Below are 17,295 nucleotides of genomic sequence, written 5' to 3'. Positions count from 1 at the left end.
TACAAATGCCACAAAAGTTATAACAGTTCTAGAAATGATTTTTGGAAAATATATGCCACTTTGATTTTCTTATTGCACTACCTACTAACTAAAAAGTTTGGAGAAGACCTATTTTTCATATGGGTCATCTTTATGCAAGACGATCTGTGAATGCAATTCTGATCAAGATGGATTTATCACATTCCATTGTCAAACAAGAAGTTGGATTCCTCAATTTTCTTTTTTATTTCATCCTGAAATGAATCCAGAATTGATTAAGAGCACAAATGTAGAAGTTAAAGCACACATGTGGCTTGGCTAAGTTTAATAAAAGTACAGATATAGAAATATGTGCAAACCTCACTAGGGTCTTATCTTAGTGACAGCAGCTAGCTCAGAAGGATGGGAGCAACTTAGGCACAATCAACAAATTGAAGAAGAAGCTCTAACAGGAGAGAGCAATTATCACTATGGCAGATAAAGAAGATATGGTTGTTATCATGTATGATGTTGATTACATCCACATCACTAAAGAAATTTTCAGGTATAATAAAATCACAGAAATAAAAAGGAACCTGGCTCACTAATTTAAAGCTGAAATAAAAAAGAAGACTGAGGCATTAACTTCTTACCAGAGGATGACAGTGTTAAAAAATGGAAAACGATGAATCCATGTTTACTGGAACTGCATTCACAGATCAAGTTGCCCAAGAACAGAGACCCAGCTAGGCCTCTATTGAACAACAGCTATTCTCCAAATTTTACAACTAGGAAGGAGTGCAATAAGAAAATCAAAGTGGCATACACCTTTCGAAAATCTTTTAGGGTTAAGAATTTTGATAACTTTGTGGCACTGAAACTGAAATACCAGAAGGTGCAATGTTGGCACTGTTTGATATTGTAAATCTTTATACACATATACCCATTATACATTTGCATAATTAGATTGAATTAGACTTAGGTGGTTTAAAGGAACCAAATCATGAGGGCATCGGTCCGTCTCTACTATATGTGTTAAGAGGGGAAGAATCATCACGGAGGAAGAATGCAGACAATAAATCCTGATGAACCAAACTGTAACCAAGAAATAGAAGCAAGTAGAAGTGAGATAGAGGTATGAAGATGAAGGAGGGTGACTTGCTCTGCCCAGAAACCAGTGGAGGCCCCCGGGACACGTTATGCAATAGGAGATGCACCCTCTTCATCTGAACAGTGTTTCCTCATGCTCCATTACTACAAGAAAACGAACAGCACGGCCAAGTTGATAAGATCTCAGGAAAAAATAACAATGACGATGAGACAGTAATCGACAACAGATGTAAAAGAATACAAAGAATTAATAGGGTGGGAAGGGAAGGAGCCAGACTGGACTGCCGAACAAGGGCAGCCATGCATCCCTGGGTCAAAGTAGGTGATGGGGCACCCCTCTAATCCCTTGAACAGCCAATGAGGCCAATGTGCCCCAGCTTGGAATAGAAATCACCTTCATGGGTAAAACGTAAAAACGTAAAAAGCACCAGAGACTGTGTGTCAGAGCTTTATAGGTTTTGCGGTAAGGTGGGCAAACTTGGACAGTCTAGTAGGATGTGGGTCACTATTAGGAGGGCACCAGTCCAACAATGGGGCAGATACTTGCACCACAGGATGAAGCCGTGGGACAGCCAAGTGTGGCCAATGTGAGGATGACACGAGAACAGTAGATTCTCTGCAAAAAGCATCAAGGGAAGACTGCCACATGGTCGTGGTCCTGTTTATTGCTTGCAGTTTGTTTAGAGAAACCAGAGCACATCAACTGGTATGCCATGCCACCAACAATTGACAGCACAGAGTTGACCAAAGATATGGGATAAGTACCCCCTCTCCTGGTAGTCATCTTGGCCAAACAGTAAGCATGTTCATTCCCTGCGATTCCAACGTGAGCTGGGATCCATATGAAGATTATCCACTTTGATTAAGGGCAGAAACAAGACCCTCGATAGGTGCAAGTAATGGGTGTCAATGATAGCATTGGTCAATAGCCTGAAGACCAAGAATATCTCACCAGTGCATGAATGAATGTGACTGAGGGCTCGAACAATGGTCATCAATCCTGTAGTGAATACACTGCATTCAGTGGGCAGGCAGCTTAGATCACTGTACCTTACGTGTCTGTAGGAAAACCAGTTTGTTCATTGAATGTAGAGCCGTCAGTGTATACCACTTCCAAACCCATAAATGTCAGAAACAGGCAACAAAAAACTATGAGGTTAAGAGTGTCTTTTGTTCCAAAGGATAGGTTGAGGTAGATCTGGGTATGAGGTACACATCATGTGGATATATGTTACTGCTCCATGACAACACGGCAGGAGGTGACAGTGGAGGAAACTGGAGTTCTGAGCAAAGATATTGTATGTGAACTGCGATCACGACAACAGTCCTTGGCCACTGTCATGGGAGGTGGATCTCCCTAACAAGAAAAATGACACAGTAGTTCTGATGCTCAGGGGAGAAGTGAATGTGTGTCAGATAGTTGAGCAGAAGTTGTTGGTAGCTGATCTATTGCGAGGGACTCCAGATTCTGCAGGCAGTCTGTTCACAGCGCTTATCCAAAAGGCACCTATCAGAAGTTGGAATCCGCAATGGTGTAAATGGTCCAGCGTCCGCACTGCTGAAGGTGATGCTAAGCCATATTCCAGGCTCCCACAATCAAAACAGTACAGGATCAGGACTTTGTAAAGCTACAAAAGTGTAGAGCTGTCTGACCACAAGTTGGTGTTACTGAGGCAGTGAAGAGTATTAAGGTGTGACCACTGTGTTTCCTAAGTTGGCAAAGATAGGGAAACAACATCAACCTGGCATTGAAGACCACTCCTAAAAAGCATAACACTCTACCACAGTGAGCAGTTGGTCATTTATGTAAAATTCTGGTTGTGGATGGACAGTAGAAGTACACAAAACACATCTTGATGGCTGTAAACTGGAAGCTGTCAGTGAGAGCCCAGGATTGTGCCTTTTGTATGGCACCTTGGTGCTGGCATTCAGCAACACACACACTGGAGGATCAACATGCAAGAATCATCAGCATATAGGGAGTGAGGCACTGTATACCCCACAGCTGCAGCTAGACCATTGGTAGCCACTAGAAAAAGGGATACACTCAATACAGGGCCCTGTGAGACCACATTGTCATGCATAGGAGGAGGGGGGTACTGTAGAAAGCATAAACTTTAATACTGAAAGTACGGTGCGACAAAAAGTTCCAGACAAAAATAAAGAGTGGGCCGCAGGGAACCCATTCATGTAGTGTAACGAGAATATGATGATGCCATGTGGTGGTATCATATGCCTTTTTCACATCGAAGGTGTTGATACTGGGCAAAAGCTGACTACGTAGCACCCTCCTGGCTGACCAAATTGTCAGCATCAGAACAGCACTGGCAAAAACTGCCCTGTGACAGAACCAAAAGACCCCAACACTCAAGGTACTAACAAGGCATCAGCTCACCTTAAGTTCAAGCATATTTCAGAGAACATTAGTGAGACTAATTGGGTGATAGCTGTCCATCTTGAGGGTGTTTACCCAGTACTGGAATTATCACACTTTCTCACAATGAGATGGGAACTCACTCTTGCTCCAGATAGGTTAAAAACGAAACACTGAAGTACATAGGGGCACAAGCATTCATGAGACAGACAGAGCTCCGCGAACAAAGTTTCAATAGTTTTACTATAGCCAGTTGTCTTAGTTCCACCCCACAAAGGGCTGCAGGATTTGAAGTCATCCAAAATGAGGAAAGTTGGGGGAGTTGAGAAATCAGTGCAGACAATGCATTCTGAGACACTTCACCATCAATTTGGAGATACATAATACAGACTGTAAAATCAAGACGCATTCTCCATGAAAAGCCACTGCCTCCCAAGTTGTGTCAAGTGGCACATTTTCACTGCAGACAGAGTCCAGACAAAGATGCAAACTCTGCCCGAGGCTCTGGCATAGTCAGCTCGAACCTTGCAATAGCCCTGATAACTGCAGAGGGTAGGGGTTTGCAATTCTGGGAACCAAGTTTCCTGGAGGGGAATGTAGAAAGCATGCGTACATATAAGAGAAGTCACAGATCAGCCAGGTAGTGGTAAAAACTGCCATGGCACGCACAGCCACACAAACGCAACAGTCAGCTACCGCTGCAGAGTTGAGCAGTGCCGGCACTGTAGTACTGGCGTGTTCTGCCAGCTGGCGCTAAAGGCATTCCCGCCAAACATTCAATCAGCCGCAAACTACGCACACGCATGAGCCTTTTTCTGCCGTGGATGGTCACACTATGATATCACCATCCACCAATCAGGGACTGCCAATGGCCGCCAATCATCATTCCAGCATCAGCAGAGGACAACTGGTGCCGCCGGGTTAAATAGCTGGAAGGAAGGAAAGCAAGCGTCTTTCAACCTGCTGCGGACTGCTGACCGGAAGAGACTTCGACGCAGCCGGAACGACCAGGTGTCACGTCTTCGCTACGCCAGCCAATGACCCTGGACTCTGTGTCTGTCTATTTCCTCGGCATCCACTGGAGAGCGTCGAGAGGAAACCAGACAAAGGAACGTAAATTCAGTTCAGTTGCTAATATTTCAATTCAATAAGGTGGCATAATTCATTGGTTTGTTATAAAATTTTGGCAGGAGAAGCAGCTTTTTGTTTTCAAAGGAAGTTTATCTTTTTTGGTAAAATTAAGTGGTGGCCTTGCTCCAACTAATAAAAATTTCTTGTTCTCAAATGTGTGTTAATCTGTGGATATAACAAAAACTGCTACAGTTCCACTGGAGGATCACATTCTCGGGGGTGGGAAATGGACAGGGTCACCTGCTGCAAGGATATGGCATTAACACACATCGGCTTTGAAGCATTTTGTGTGTGTGTGTGTGGGGGGGGGTAACAGTCTAATGTATTGTTTGGCTTATTTTGATTTGTAGGGCACAGTTTCTTATTTACTAGACAAGTGTAATTACAGCAGCAAATTCTGTTTTTACAATGACAACAGATTATCAATGCAAAATGTTTTTAACACTGAAGTCTGTGCAGGTGTTATATAGATATTATTATGACTCAGATCCAGTTAACACTTCATAGGCTAACTGGCTCCATCTGAAAAGTTAATTTGATAAGTGTGCAACTACAGTCATTGAAATTGGGTTTTATATATTTTAAGACTAAGTCTCTCACACTTGCCACCTGATGGTTAGAACTTTCATCTTTGTACCAAAATTTGAGCTATCATCTGTGATGGCCCCATAAGGTAAAGGTTTTAGTACTGACAGTGAACCTTGTTTTGCAAACTGTAACCTTTTTGGTGAGAGCACTTTTTAAAAGATGTTTTCACTTCTTAATTTTTCATGCTTCGTACCTTGCTGTCATATAACAAATGCCTGCCTGTCACGCTTTACATTTCTCTAATCTTAACGCTCTGTTGTCCAGCAACACCACAGTGGTGTCGTGCACGAAATAGCGGTTAATGGCCGGCGACACCACAGTGGTGGTGTGTGCATGGTATCGTTCAGTGGCCAGCAACAGCACAGTGGTGTCACGAGCATAGTATTGCACAGTGGCCGGCAACAGCACTTTAGTATCTTTTGCATTATGTTGATATTTTGTTTAGGTAACAATAAGTTACACATGTCAACAAGTTTTTTATTGTAAGTACTTGTGCCCTTTCATCATGGCAGACGAAGAGACGATATAATTATTTACGACGAATGCGCAGATGTCTTGTCTGACTTCACACGACTTGGCCGATTGGGAAGAAGACATTGGATATTGAAAAAAAATGAAAGTGAAGCAGAAGCATCGGAAGATAGTGAAATACGTCCAAGAAGAATTCGGCTAACACTACGGTTGCCAACTGATTCGGATGTATCAGACAAAGAAGACAGTGCACAGTGGTCAGACTTTGATTTACAAGGATCTCCGGTCCAAACATACTTCCAAAGATACACAGAGCGTCGAGGATATTGTCGAATTATATATTGGGCACGACCAATTTGAATAAATTAGCAACAAAACCAACAAGTACTACAGTCAAATTGCACTAGAAGAAAACTGGATTTAAAAAATTCCTAATTTGTCGACATTACGGGACCTGAACTTAGAAAATGGTTTGGGCTTGCTATCCTGATGGGAATTGTAAAAAAGGCAAGGATTGATGATTATTGGTCAGCAAATCAGTTGATACACACACCGATATTTCGCAAAACGATGTCCTGCAACCAATTCAGACAAATATAATAATTTTTACATTTTTCCAACAACAATACACCGGATAATGCCAACCAGCTTTTCAAAGTGCAATTCGTAACTGATTACTTTTCCAAAAAATTTAAATAAAAAAAAATATTTGAAACAAATTTTTTTTTATTTACATATGTATATCTTTGAAATTCCCAAGAAGTGGGGGAACAGGATTGAGAACTTATGAGAACTAATGATGAGACTGGTAACACTTAATCTCTCAATAACATCAAGAACGGCCAGCGACAAGCCAAGTAATCCAAATTAACGCTGCTGGTGCCAGGTGAATCAATTTGTATGAGACGTGCAGACGGCAAAGTGTTAATTGAAGATATCTAATGATGGCAATAGCTGAAATGGTGTGATAAAAAAATAAATAAATAAAATTTTAAGAGTCTTCTGGATGCTTCTATTTGCAAAATATTCACAATGATTGTGGACTCATATAAGAAATTCTTTTCCTTTATTAATAAGCTACAGGGCATCACTTTACACTCAACTTGGATGCACTATCCACTGCAACTATTTTACCCTTTTCTTAAATCTAAAAAATATTTTATTTTTTATTGGTAAAACATACAATTTGGAATTTTGAATATGTCATGACTTAAATTCTCTTATAGCTAAAGCATGCTTATACTTTAATGAAATGAACTATACAGTTTTTATAATTGTGACATGCCCATTTTTCACACTGTGTCATTGGACATATAACTTTTTAAATTCACCTGACTTGTACGTTCTTATCATATGACACTGCTTCTCTACAGCACAACATAAGTTTTATACTCTACCTGTCCTTGTCTTGTTCGCATGTACACCTTGTTTTCTCATCTCCTATTATATATGATATTTATATATAAATCATATTTTTCATAGTTTTCTGAAGCACTTGAAAATGGCTACTGTAAAGGCTGAAATTGATAGTGGACTCAATACCATTCTCAATGACATCTGAAGTAGTTTTCATTAATTACTATGTTTTATTGTCACACTAAAATGAGTATGGGTGCCACTTGGCAAAAAACATGTGAGGTCCAGTCACATTAATGTGACTACGACTTATGTTCAATGTCAACATGCAATAACCACTCGCAGATGGCAGGTAGCAGCACTAGCGGGGTCGGTTATGTAAAGCATGTTGGGGATGAGGGGAACAGTGCAGTAATTTTCATAATGTGAAAATGAAGTAATTTATCTGACATCCAAAATGGCGCAATGATTCGTTTTCGGGCTAAGGGTAGAAGCATTTCTGAAACGGCTAAGTTTGTAAATTGTCTGCATGCTGCCATGGCTTAAGTAAACCGTGCATGGAAAAATGGTGCTATTCAAAACAGCAATTATGGTACACTACACCCCATAGACTATTAGGGGGTGAACAACAGCTGCGGAGATGTGTATGGGTGAATAGACATGCAACTGTTGAGCAACTGACTGCCCAGATGAACCAAGGTGCTACCAACAATGTCTCCTCAATGACCATTCGACAAACTTTGCTGCATAAGGGTCTCTGCAGCAGGTGCCTGGTTCATGCACCCATGCTGACTGCTGTTCATTCGCAACTAGATGTCCACCGAGTGCCGACAGGTGGACTTCTCAGAAGCATCACATTTTATGCTCCATCAGGCACATAGCTGCTGGTGTGTACAGCACTGCAACAATCGTCAGAAGGGTCAAGGTGTCAGGGGTGGGAGGGTGGGGGTTGATATGAACTGAGAAATATTTTTGCAGCATTTCCTGGGTGATATCATCATTCTGAAAAGCACAACAAATCAATGCAAGTGCGTGTCTAATTTTGTGTACCATGTCCAACCCTAGATGCAGTTTGTTTTTTCTTTGGCACAATGGCACTTACCACTAGGACAATGCAACATCTCACAAATCTTGAAGTGTATGTGCACAGTTTGAAGAGCACCTGGATGAGTTTACTGTATTCCCCTGGTCACCAAACATCTCGAATTTAAACCCAATTGAGAATTTGTGGAACCACTTTAATCAGGTTATTCATGCCATAGATCCTCAACCGAGTAACCTAGCATAGCTGGCCACTGGAGTCGGCATGGCTCCACATCCCTGCCAGTACCTTCTAGAACCTCACTGACACACTTTCAGCACATCTGTTCTTAAAAAGGTGGTTATTCAGACATCTGACAGGTAGTCACATTAATGTTGACTGAACCATGTGGTTCAAGACCACCAGTTCCAATAGACTACATCCTTACAATGTTATAACACTGCTCCACAATGGGTTGTGTACACTGAAATCATCCAGTATAAAAATGTGTGATTAGATGACAGATTAAGTTAATTATCTCTTGAAATGACAGATGGTGGTGGTGGTGGTTAGTGTTTAACGTCCCGTTGATAACGAGGTCATTAGAGACGGAGCGCAAGCTCGGGTTAGGGAAGGATTGGGAAGGAAATCGGCCGTGCCCTTTCAAAGGAATCATCCCGGCATTTGCCTGAAGCGATTTAGGGAAATCACGGAAAACCTAAATCAGGATGGCCGGAGACGGGATTGAACCGTCGTCCTCCCGAATGCGGGTCCAGTGTGTTAACCACTGCGACACCTCGCTCGGTTGAAATGGCAGAGAGACAGAGAGAGAGAGAGAGAGAGAGAGAGAGAGAGAGAGAGAGAGAGAGAGAGAGAGAGAACATATGTATTCAGATGACCACAGGGGCCCAACATTTGGAGAGCTGTGGGGTGTCTTCATCCTTGCTATAGGTGACAACTTAGTCACTTAGTTTACAGTGTCTACTGTCATTTGATCTAGATGTAGGCATTAATATTTCTCTCTCCTCCTCTAAATCACAGCAATTCAAAGACCTAAGGGAATGCTGCTTTCCACAGTTGATACATATTGACTGTTGGCTGCAGTGAGTGTTTTTATGCACCAGTCATCTGCAGTCTCCAGAGATGGGTTCTTTTGGGCAGGTGAAGATGTGTGCTCAAAAATGCAAATTATTAAAAGGTACCACGTGGTAGGGAAATGTACAAGTTTATGTTGCAGTGGAATACAATTGCCTTTACTTGTTTGGGTAACACGTCTCCTCTGAAAGCCAGTTACCTTTTAGTTACTATACGATACAGCAGATAAAATGGACACCCCATTGTTCAACATTTGCACACAATTCTTCACGTCCTCCAGTGTGAAATGGCAATAGAAAATTTCACCATGGACCCATGTTAAGGCTCTTGTAAGGAGTGACAGCAGAGCAATGTCTGTGACTGAATAGAGGCTGCTGTTTTAATCAGGAATTGCTTTACATTTTTTCTAAGCACTCAACAGGAAACAATGGTTTTATTTTAATAAATGTTGAAGATGATGATGCAGGTGCGGTCATTTCTGTAATGTGTTAACACAAATAAATCCCAAAACAAATTTGCGAAGTTTATGGTTTGCAGAATTGACGAATTACTCATCCAGTATCATGAACAAAATCGAAGGTAGGAGTGGGGGGGGGGGGGGGGGGTGGCGAGGAAGAAGTGCAGACAACAAGAGTAGGAGACAACACTTAATCAAAGTGAAGCTACATATAATGTGTTTTTGCAGAACTGACAAGTTCCTGAGAAAGAATCACAGTATTGCTGACAATCAACTGTATAATAGTGGCTGAATATAGCAGGAAGGGATAGCCACAACTGTTTCAAACAAATATACCAATGCTTGAGTACTTCAGACAAATATGCTCATTGCAAAACAACAGCTAATACCAACGTAGGTGGCAAGTAGTTAGGTGTTGGTGAAGCAAAGAAGATAGGCAGCGACAAATCTCTGCACTGATGTATGCAGTTTTCACTATTTTCTCTCAATATTTTACTAATAACAATTTTGCCAACAGTTATCATTCAGCAAAACCTCTGGATGTATCTTTGAACAGGAAAATATCTTTTATTCTATGACATTAATAACAGAGGATAAGGAAAATCTTACCACAAATTCCATCATTAACCCGTGAAGAAGGAATGTTCTGTGGTTTATGGCCAGCATTAGTGCAGTGGAATGTGCCATTTGGACATGCAGGTGTCCCTGGTTCATCACTTCCATCTTCACAGTCACAATAATCATCATTCACATAAGCAAATGGAATGGTCAGACTGCCATCAAAGCATGTGAAGTCTTTGTCAGGGACATACAGTGATGCCTCTAAAACAGAAGAAAATTATTTTTTATTCCAGCATTCTTCTACATCAGCATGGTCATAATACAATTAGGATGATATTTATACCAAACACGAGCTCTAAACTTCTAACCATTTTAACATTCAGTAATATCTCAGTTTAGTTAATATTTAATTTTTCACCCTGTTTATTATACAATTAAAATCACTTGGTATAAAAGTACTATTGCAATAATAAACTTCAAAAGACACACACACACACACACACCTTAATACGCATTCTATTTGAGATGGTGTGTTGTTCCCTTCTTCTGATCTTCAAACCGAGTTTAACATGAACACTGAATCCTTGTGCAACTGTCATTTCACACGTTAACAAATCACTGCCAGAAGTGAATGCGACAAAAAATCCTTGGACCAACCAGAAACTGAACAAGGCAATTTGGATTTGTAAATTGACACTTACCATACCTCAGTTTCCAGATCACCATACCCATTAACTTTGAATGACAAATTCACTTCATGTCACTTGAAGGATTATTATTTTGGTCTGTTGCATTCTCACAGACCCCTCTATTTTGAAGTGTGAGGCAACTGTGTATTTTGCAGCTTGCTTTAAATTCAAAGGGTAATGTGGCAGTTTTACACCATTCAGACAGCAAATGGATAAGTAATAACCTGTTTCTGTGTAAGTAACCACACATGTAGTGTAGCAAAGAGGCTCTTATTACTTTTGTTGCAGTTACTAATCATTTTCTCATGAGATTGAATGGTTCACTGCTTTGAAGAATTGCATCAAGTGTTTGGAATACACTGACAACATCTTTATATAATTTTTATATCATTCGCCGAGTTAATTTCAGCCTAGACAATTCTCACCAGACATGTTGAAATAGTTTACAAAACAATGAAGGACATGTTTTCACAGTACAGAAACGAGCAGAAAAGCCCAATGTCTATCATATACTTGACAAAGAAACTCTTGACCATGTCTACATCTAAAAATACTCTCTGCATGCCAACTTATTGTCTGTGATAGAGGGTACTTCTAGTGCCACTACATTTTCCCCCATTCTTCATTCCATTCCCAAATGACATGTCTCCATAATGCTCCTGTACCTACTAATGATCACATGATTCAATATGCCGCTCTTTGCTAGATTATCCCCCCCCCCCCCCCACCTCTCTCTCTCTCTCTCTCTCTCTCTCTCTCTCTCTCTCTCTATCTATCTCTCTCTCTCTCTCTCTCTACTGTTAGTACATCTTGGTAACGTTCCCAGGCCAATGAGTAATATTCCAGAATCTGTCGAACAAGCGTTTCATAAGCAAATTCTTTCATGGCTGGATGTCGCTTTCATAAGGTTCTCACAATGGTTCTCAGCCTGACATCTATTTTTTCTACCATTTGTTTTATGTGGTCATTTAACTTTGGGTCTCTCTATAAGGTTGTTTCTATGTATTTCCTAGGCCTTACTGTTTTCAATTATTTCACCATCAGTGTAATAAAACAGTAAAGGATCAATTCACTTATTTATGCGCAAACCGTTATACAAATTGATGTTCAATCACCAGTCCCCACATTCAACTATCAATACTCTGGACTTATATCTGCATTCCACTACAGTCTTCGAAATCTAGAACCTCCATACAGACAACAGCATTGTCTGGGAATGGTCTCACAGAGACCTCAAAGTTACCCAAATATCTCATTCATATAAACTGTAGACAGTAATAGTCCTATATCACTCCCTTTGCATATTCCCAAGATCACCTTTACATCTGTCAATTTTATTTAATTAAGAGTGACATATTGAATTCTATCAGCAAGGGATTCCAGAATACAATTGTAAATCTGGTCCAGTGCTCAGTAGGTTCGCATTTTTTAAAATAAACGACAGTGAATAAATTTTCTGAATACTCCCCAAAAATCAAGGAACACAGCGTCAACCTAGGTACCTTTGTCTACAGCGCTCTGTATCTCATGGACAAAATTGGCAAGCCGAGTGTTACATGATGTACATGTGCAGAATCAATGTTGGTATTTCTAGCATAGACTTTTATTTTCCAAAAACGTCATAATGCATGAGCACAAAACATGTCCATTATTTTACAATAGGCTAACACTAGTTAGGTAGGTATACAATTATTTGTAACAGTATGATAATCTTCTTGGAAATGGAAGTGACCTGTGCTTTTTATCAAATTCTAGGTACCAACTGTCGCTCCAGCACCCTACGATAAACTAATGCTAAAATGAGAGCAAGATCTTTCAAATAATTTTTGTAGATTATAAGTGGTATTTCATCCAATCCGGAAGCCTTTCCGCTGTGAAGCAATTTTAGTTGATTCTTTATCATGCTGCAATCATTTATTTCAATATCTGCCATTTTGGTACTCTGGTGATGATAGTAATTTTCTGCACTGGAACAATTTTGGAAGACTCAGTACAGTATTTCATCTTTCTCTACATCACCTTCCATTTCAGTATCAGTATGGTCACAGAGAGAGAGAGAGAGAGAGAGAGAGAGAGAGAGAGAGAGAGAGAGAGAGAGAGTAGATACTTTCATCCTGTTTATTGACTTTATGTAAACCCAACATTTTTTTGTATTTTGAGTTCAACTGTTTAGCAAAATTTTACTTCTGAATTCACTGAGTGCTTTTCGCATTGCTTTCCTTACATTCATTTTGATTTCATTCAATTTTTATTTGTCACCTAAGCTTTCACTTAATTCAAATCACAGATGGAACTATCTTCGCTTTGTTGTGACTTCTTTTTTAATGTGGGTAGTGAACCAAAGTAGATATTTTCCATCCCTTACAATGTTGCTCTGCACATATTTGTCTAAGGCATATTGTACAACGCTTCTGAGGCTCCCCCCCCCCCTCCCCCCCCCCCTTCAGCTTCATCCTCAGAGCTGAATATATGATTTGACTCCTCAGATACTCTGCAACTTGTTTTCTGTATGCTTGCAGAGCAAAAATATTTTCCTATATTTCTTAACATTCCTCGTAAACCCACAATTTCCTTACATACTGACTTATCACTTGACAAGGCAATTTACTCCTTGCATGAGACAATAGATGTTTCTGATTAAAAACCGCAGCCAATGGATGTGTGTTGTGATTCCACAAATACTTTTGACTGTGTAGACCATATTACACCACCAATAAAATTAGGTGATGTTACCACAATTTCTACGTAAACTCTGAAAATAAAGCACTTATAGACACACGCACTAAGATGGTATCTGTTCTTTCGGACATATCCAAAAGAACAAATACCATCAGTGACCTTGCAGCTCGTTAGACTGAAATTACAATGAAATGAAAACCCTTAGCTGCTTACAGGTGCTGACATATGTCAACAGATTGGGGCACACATTTTCATCTGTCCCCGTTGATATATGTCAGCGCCTGTAAGCAGTTAAGGGTTTTCATTTCATTGTAACTTATTTATACATTTGCAGGATATAGAGCTCAATTCCTTTACATCTTCTGAGGCAATGATATCACTCAATGAAGCATCCGGTGAGTGGGGAAAATGATTTGTGACATTTAAAAGTTTTTTTAGGTAAGCATATGCCAGACAGATCTCTGAAAGGTTCCCAGTGAAATGCAGTTCATCGGGAAATAAGGTCACTTCCAAAAACCCTATTTGACTGAGTCTTGAGTATTAGTCTGGGATCTTAACAAACCACATTAACAGAAGGAAGGTAAAGGTATCATTCCTGTCATCATCTACGTCACTAGAAATGGTGCAAAAGCTTAGGGCAGATAAGTTGCCTTAACTGTTGTATGGAAACCACAAAAGATCTAAGTCTAGATGACTGCATAGGGATTGTAATCCTATTCCTCATAAATGCAAGTTCAGTGCCTTGACTCTTGCACTACTTTGCTTGGTTCACAATCATTACTGGTTGGCCCTAAAAGAATTTCTTCACTGAAACGAATTTGACACATATTACATCTTTTAGCTGGGAACTCCATATTTTCTGAGAGATGCAAGACAGAAATTTATTATTCTGGTCAACCTCAAAAAATTTTGACCGATCAGTGAACAGATTCGGTAGGTAACAGTGAAGACATCATGTTACTTACTGAATTGCATATTTGAGTTCAAGCCCACACCCTGATTATGGCAAAAACCTTTTTTATTATATAAAATGTATATTATCACAAAATGATCAGCATTTCAATTTTACAAATTGTTTTATTCCCATTATCAAGACTAAAGACATTGTCAAATTTTTATTTCATTACGAGCCATTTCAATGTTTCACTCATATAGCTGTTGACATTAAAGGGAAATATCTCGTATTGATTTCTGTGCTTCCTTGGAGTGATGCAGATGGTCAAATAAACCCACAGGCAAAGTCAAGGCTATGACTGTACAAGACAGTCAAGTTTCTTTACCTCAATTAAGCAAAAAACAGACTCTAGTTGGACAACAGTATACCAACAGCAGCACTTGCCTTGTTACTGCACTATTAATAGTCTTCTGCCTACAGGGAATACATTCACTGTCGCAAAATTCTAAATCATCTTTTCCTTCCATCACATATATACTTTCATAAAATAAACAGCATTTAAATATTATAAATGGTTCTAATATTATGAGAAACAGTTGCTACTCACCATATAGTGAAGATGCTTAGTCGCAGATAGGGACAACAAAAAGACACTCACAATTGAAGCTTTCAGCCATTAAGGTCTTCATCAACACACACACACACACACACACACACACACACACACACACACACACACACACACTCAAGTGCACTCACAGGCAACTGGAACCACATAGTGGGCAGCAGCAGTGCATGATGGGAGTGGTGGCTGGGTGGAGGTAAGGAGGCTTGTGTGGGGAAGGATAGTAATGGGTGGGGTGGGGTGGGCTGGCAGACAGTGACGTGCTGCAGGTTAGGCAGAAAGAGGGGGAGAGGTGGAGTGGGGGGGGGGGGGGAGGAGGAAGTAACAGAAAAGGAAAGAAACAAAAAGACTGGGTGAGGTGGTTGAATGACGGCTGCGTAGCACTGGAACAATGAGGGAGGCTGGATGGGCGAGGGCAGTGACTAATGAAGGTTAAGGCCAGGTAGGTTAAGGGAACATAGGATGTACTGCAGGGAAAGTTCCCACCTGCGCAATTCAGAAAAGCTTGTACTGATGGGAAGGATCCATATAGCACAGTCACTAATATGAAGGATATATATCATGTTTAGCAGTGTGTTCAGCAACAGGGTGGTCCACTTGTTTCTTGGCCACAGTTTCGTGGGTGCCATTCATGTGGACAGACAGCTTCTTGGTTATCATACGTACATAGAATGCACCACAGTGGTTGCAACTTAGCTCGTAGGCCACTTACCTGGTTTCACAGGTAGTCCTGCCTTTGATAGGATAGGTGATGTTAGTGACCGGACTAGAGTAGGTGGTGGTGGGAGGATGTATGGGACCGGTCTTACATCTAGGACTATTACAGAGGTATGAGCCATGAGGTAAGGGATTGGGAGCAGGGGTTATGTAAGGATGGATGGGTATATTGTGAAGGTTCAGTGGATGGTGGAACACCACTGTGGGAGTGGTGGGAAGGTTTGTGGGCAAGACACTTCTCATTTTAGGGCACAACGAGAGGTAATCGAAACACTGGCAGAGAATGTAATTCAGTTCAGTGGGTGGTATTGAGTTACGAGAGAAATGCTGCTCTATGGCCAGACGGTGGGACTTTGGGAGGTGGTGGGGGACTGGAAAGACAAGGCATGAGAGATTTGTTCTTGTACAAGATTGGGAGGATAATTACAGTCAGTGAAGGCTTCAGTGGGACCCTCAGTATATGTTGAGAGGGACTGCTCATCACTGCAAATGCGACGATCACGGGTGGATAGGCTGTACGGAAGGGACTTCTTTGTATGGAACAGGTGGCAGCTCTCGAAGTGGAGGGATTGCTGATGGTTAGTACGTTTGATATGGATGGAGGTACTGATGTAGCCATCTTTGAGGTGGAGGTCAACATCTAGGAAGGTGGCTTGTTGAGTTGAGTGGGACCAGCTGAAGCAAATGCCACTCCCATCATGCACTGGTGCTGCTCGCGGTGTGGTTTCAGTTGCCTGAGACTGCAGTTTTGTGTGTGTGTGTGTGTGTGTGTGTGTGTGTGTGTGTGTGTGTGTGTGTGTGTGTGTGCGCGTGCATGCACGCACGTGCACATGTTTGTGTCTATTGTTGATGAAGGCCTTAATGCCCAACAGCTTTAATTGCTGAAGTCTTTTTGTTGTGTCTATCAGCAACTCAGCATGTCTGCTATATAGTGAGTAGAAACTTTCCTTCTCATAATATCGTTAAATTCCACCCTGAATTTTCCACTGTTTGTTATAAATGGTTCTTCTATACTCAATTTTGTTTCGAAGTGTCTTATGCTTCAATGTAATGGCTGTATATCAGAGGTGAATCCATAACTGCAATAATAATACAAGTAAAGCCAGTGATCACTATCAGAACTAACCTGAACCCAAGCCTCCAAAATCCGTAGTTTGACTCCTTCACCAATCACCTGTATCACCTATCAGATAATTTCACCATCTTAAGGGAGGCAGAAAGTATCTTTTTCCAAAAACTATAGAGTACCATGCTGAAAGCCAAAACAAGTGAAAATTTTTCAATGACAGCAATCTCAGCAACATTTAACCTAAGTTTATTATCTAAATGTGTCGTATTCCTTAGGCAGTCATGTGACATTTCAATTTCATGACAAACAATACGAAAGCCTCAATTCCTACCGTTTCAGTTATCCCTCTTACTGTATCTTTTGACATGTTTCTTTCCATTGGTTTGCACCTTTCAGTCCATGTGTCATGGCTATGATTTAGAACTGGCAGAACGTACTGGTTACAGACCTTCCACTCTAGTTACACTAAAAAATCACCTGTTGAATCCCGTATTCCACA

The 17,295-nt window shown here is 40.7% G+C and overlaps 1 protein-coding gene across 1 annotated transcript in view; it reads right to left on the bottom strand.

The window, feature by feature from the left end:
- The window catches only part of LOC126271878 (glucosidase 2 subunit beta), a 188,638-nt gene that overhangs the window by 153,466 nt on the left and 17,877 nt on the right, over nucleotides 1-17,295 (bottom strand). The window contains exon 2 of the mRNA XM_049974230.1: nucleotides 10,171-10,383. Within this exon, the coding sequence (XP_049830187.1) occupies nucleotides 10,171-10,383 (213 nt within the window). The remainder of the gene's footprint in view (nucleotides 1-10,170; nucleotides 10,384-17,295) is intronic.

Source organism: Schistocerca gregaria, chromosome 5 (genome assembly GCF_023897955.1).
Source record: "Schistocerca gregaria isolate iqSchGreg1 chromosome 5, iqSchGreg1.2, whole genome shotgun sequence".
NCBI lineage: Eukaryota > Metazoa > Arthropoda > Insecta > Orthoptera > Acrididae > Schistocerca > Schistocerca gregaria.
This window is presented reverse-complemented; position numbering and strand designations above follow the sequence as displayed.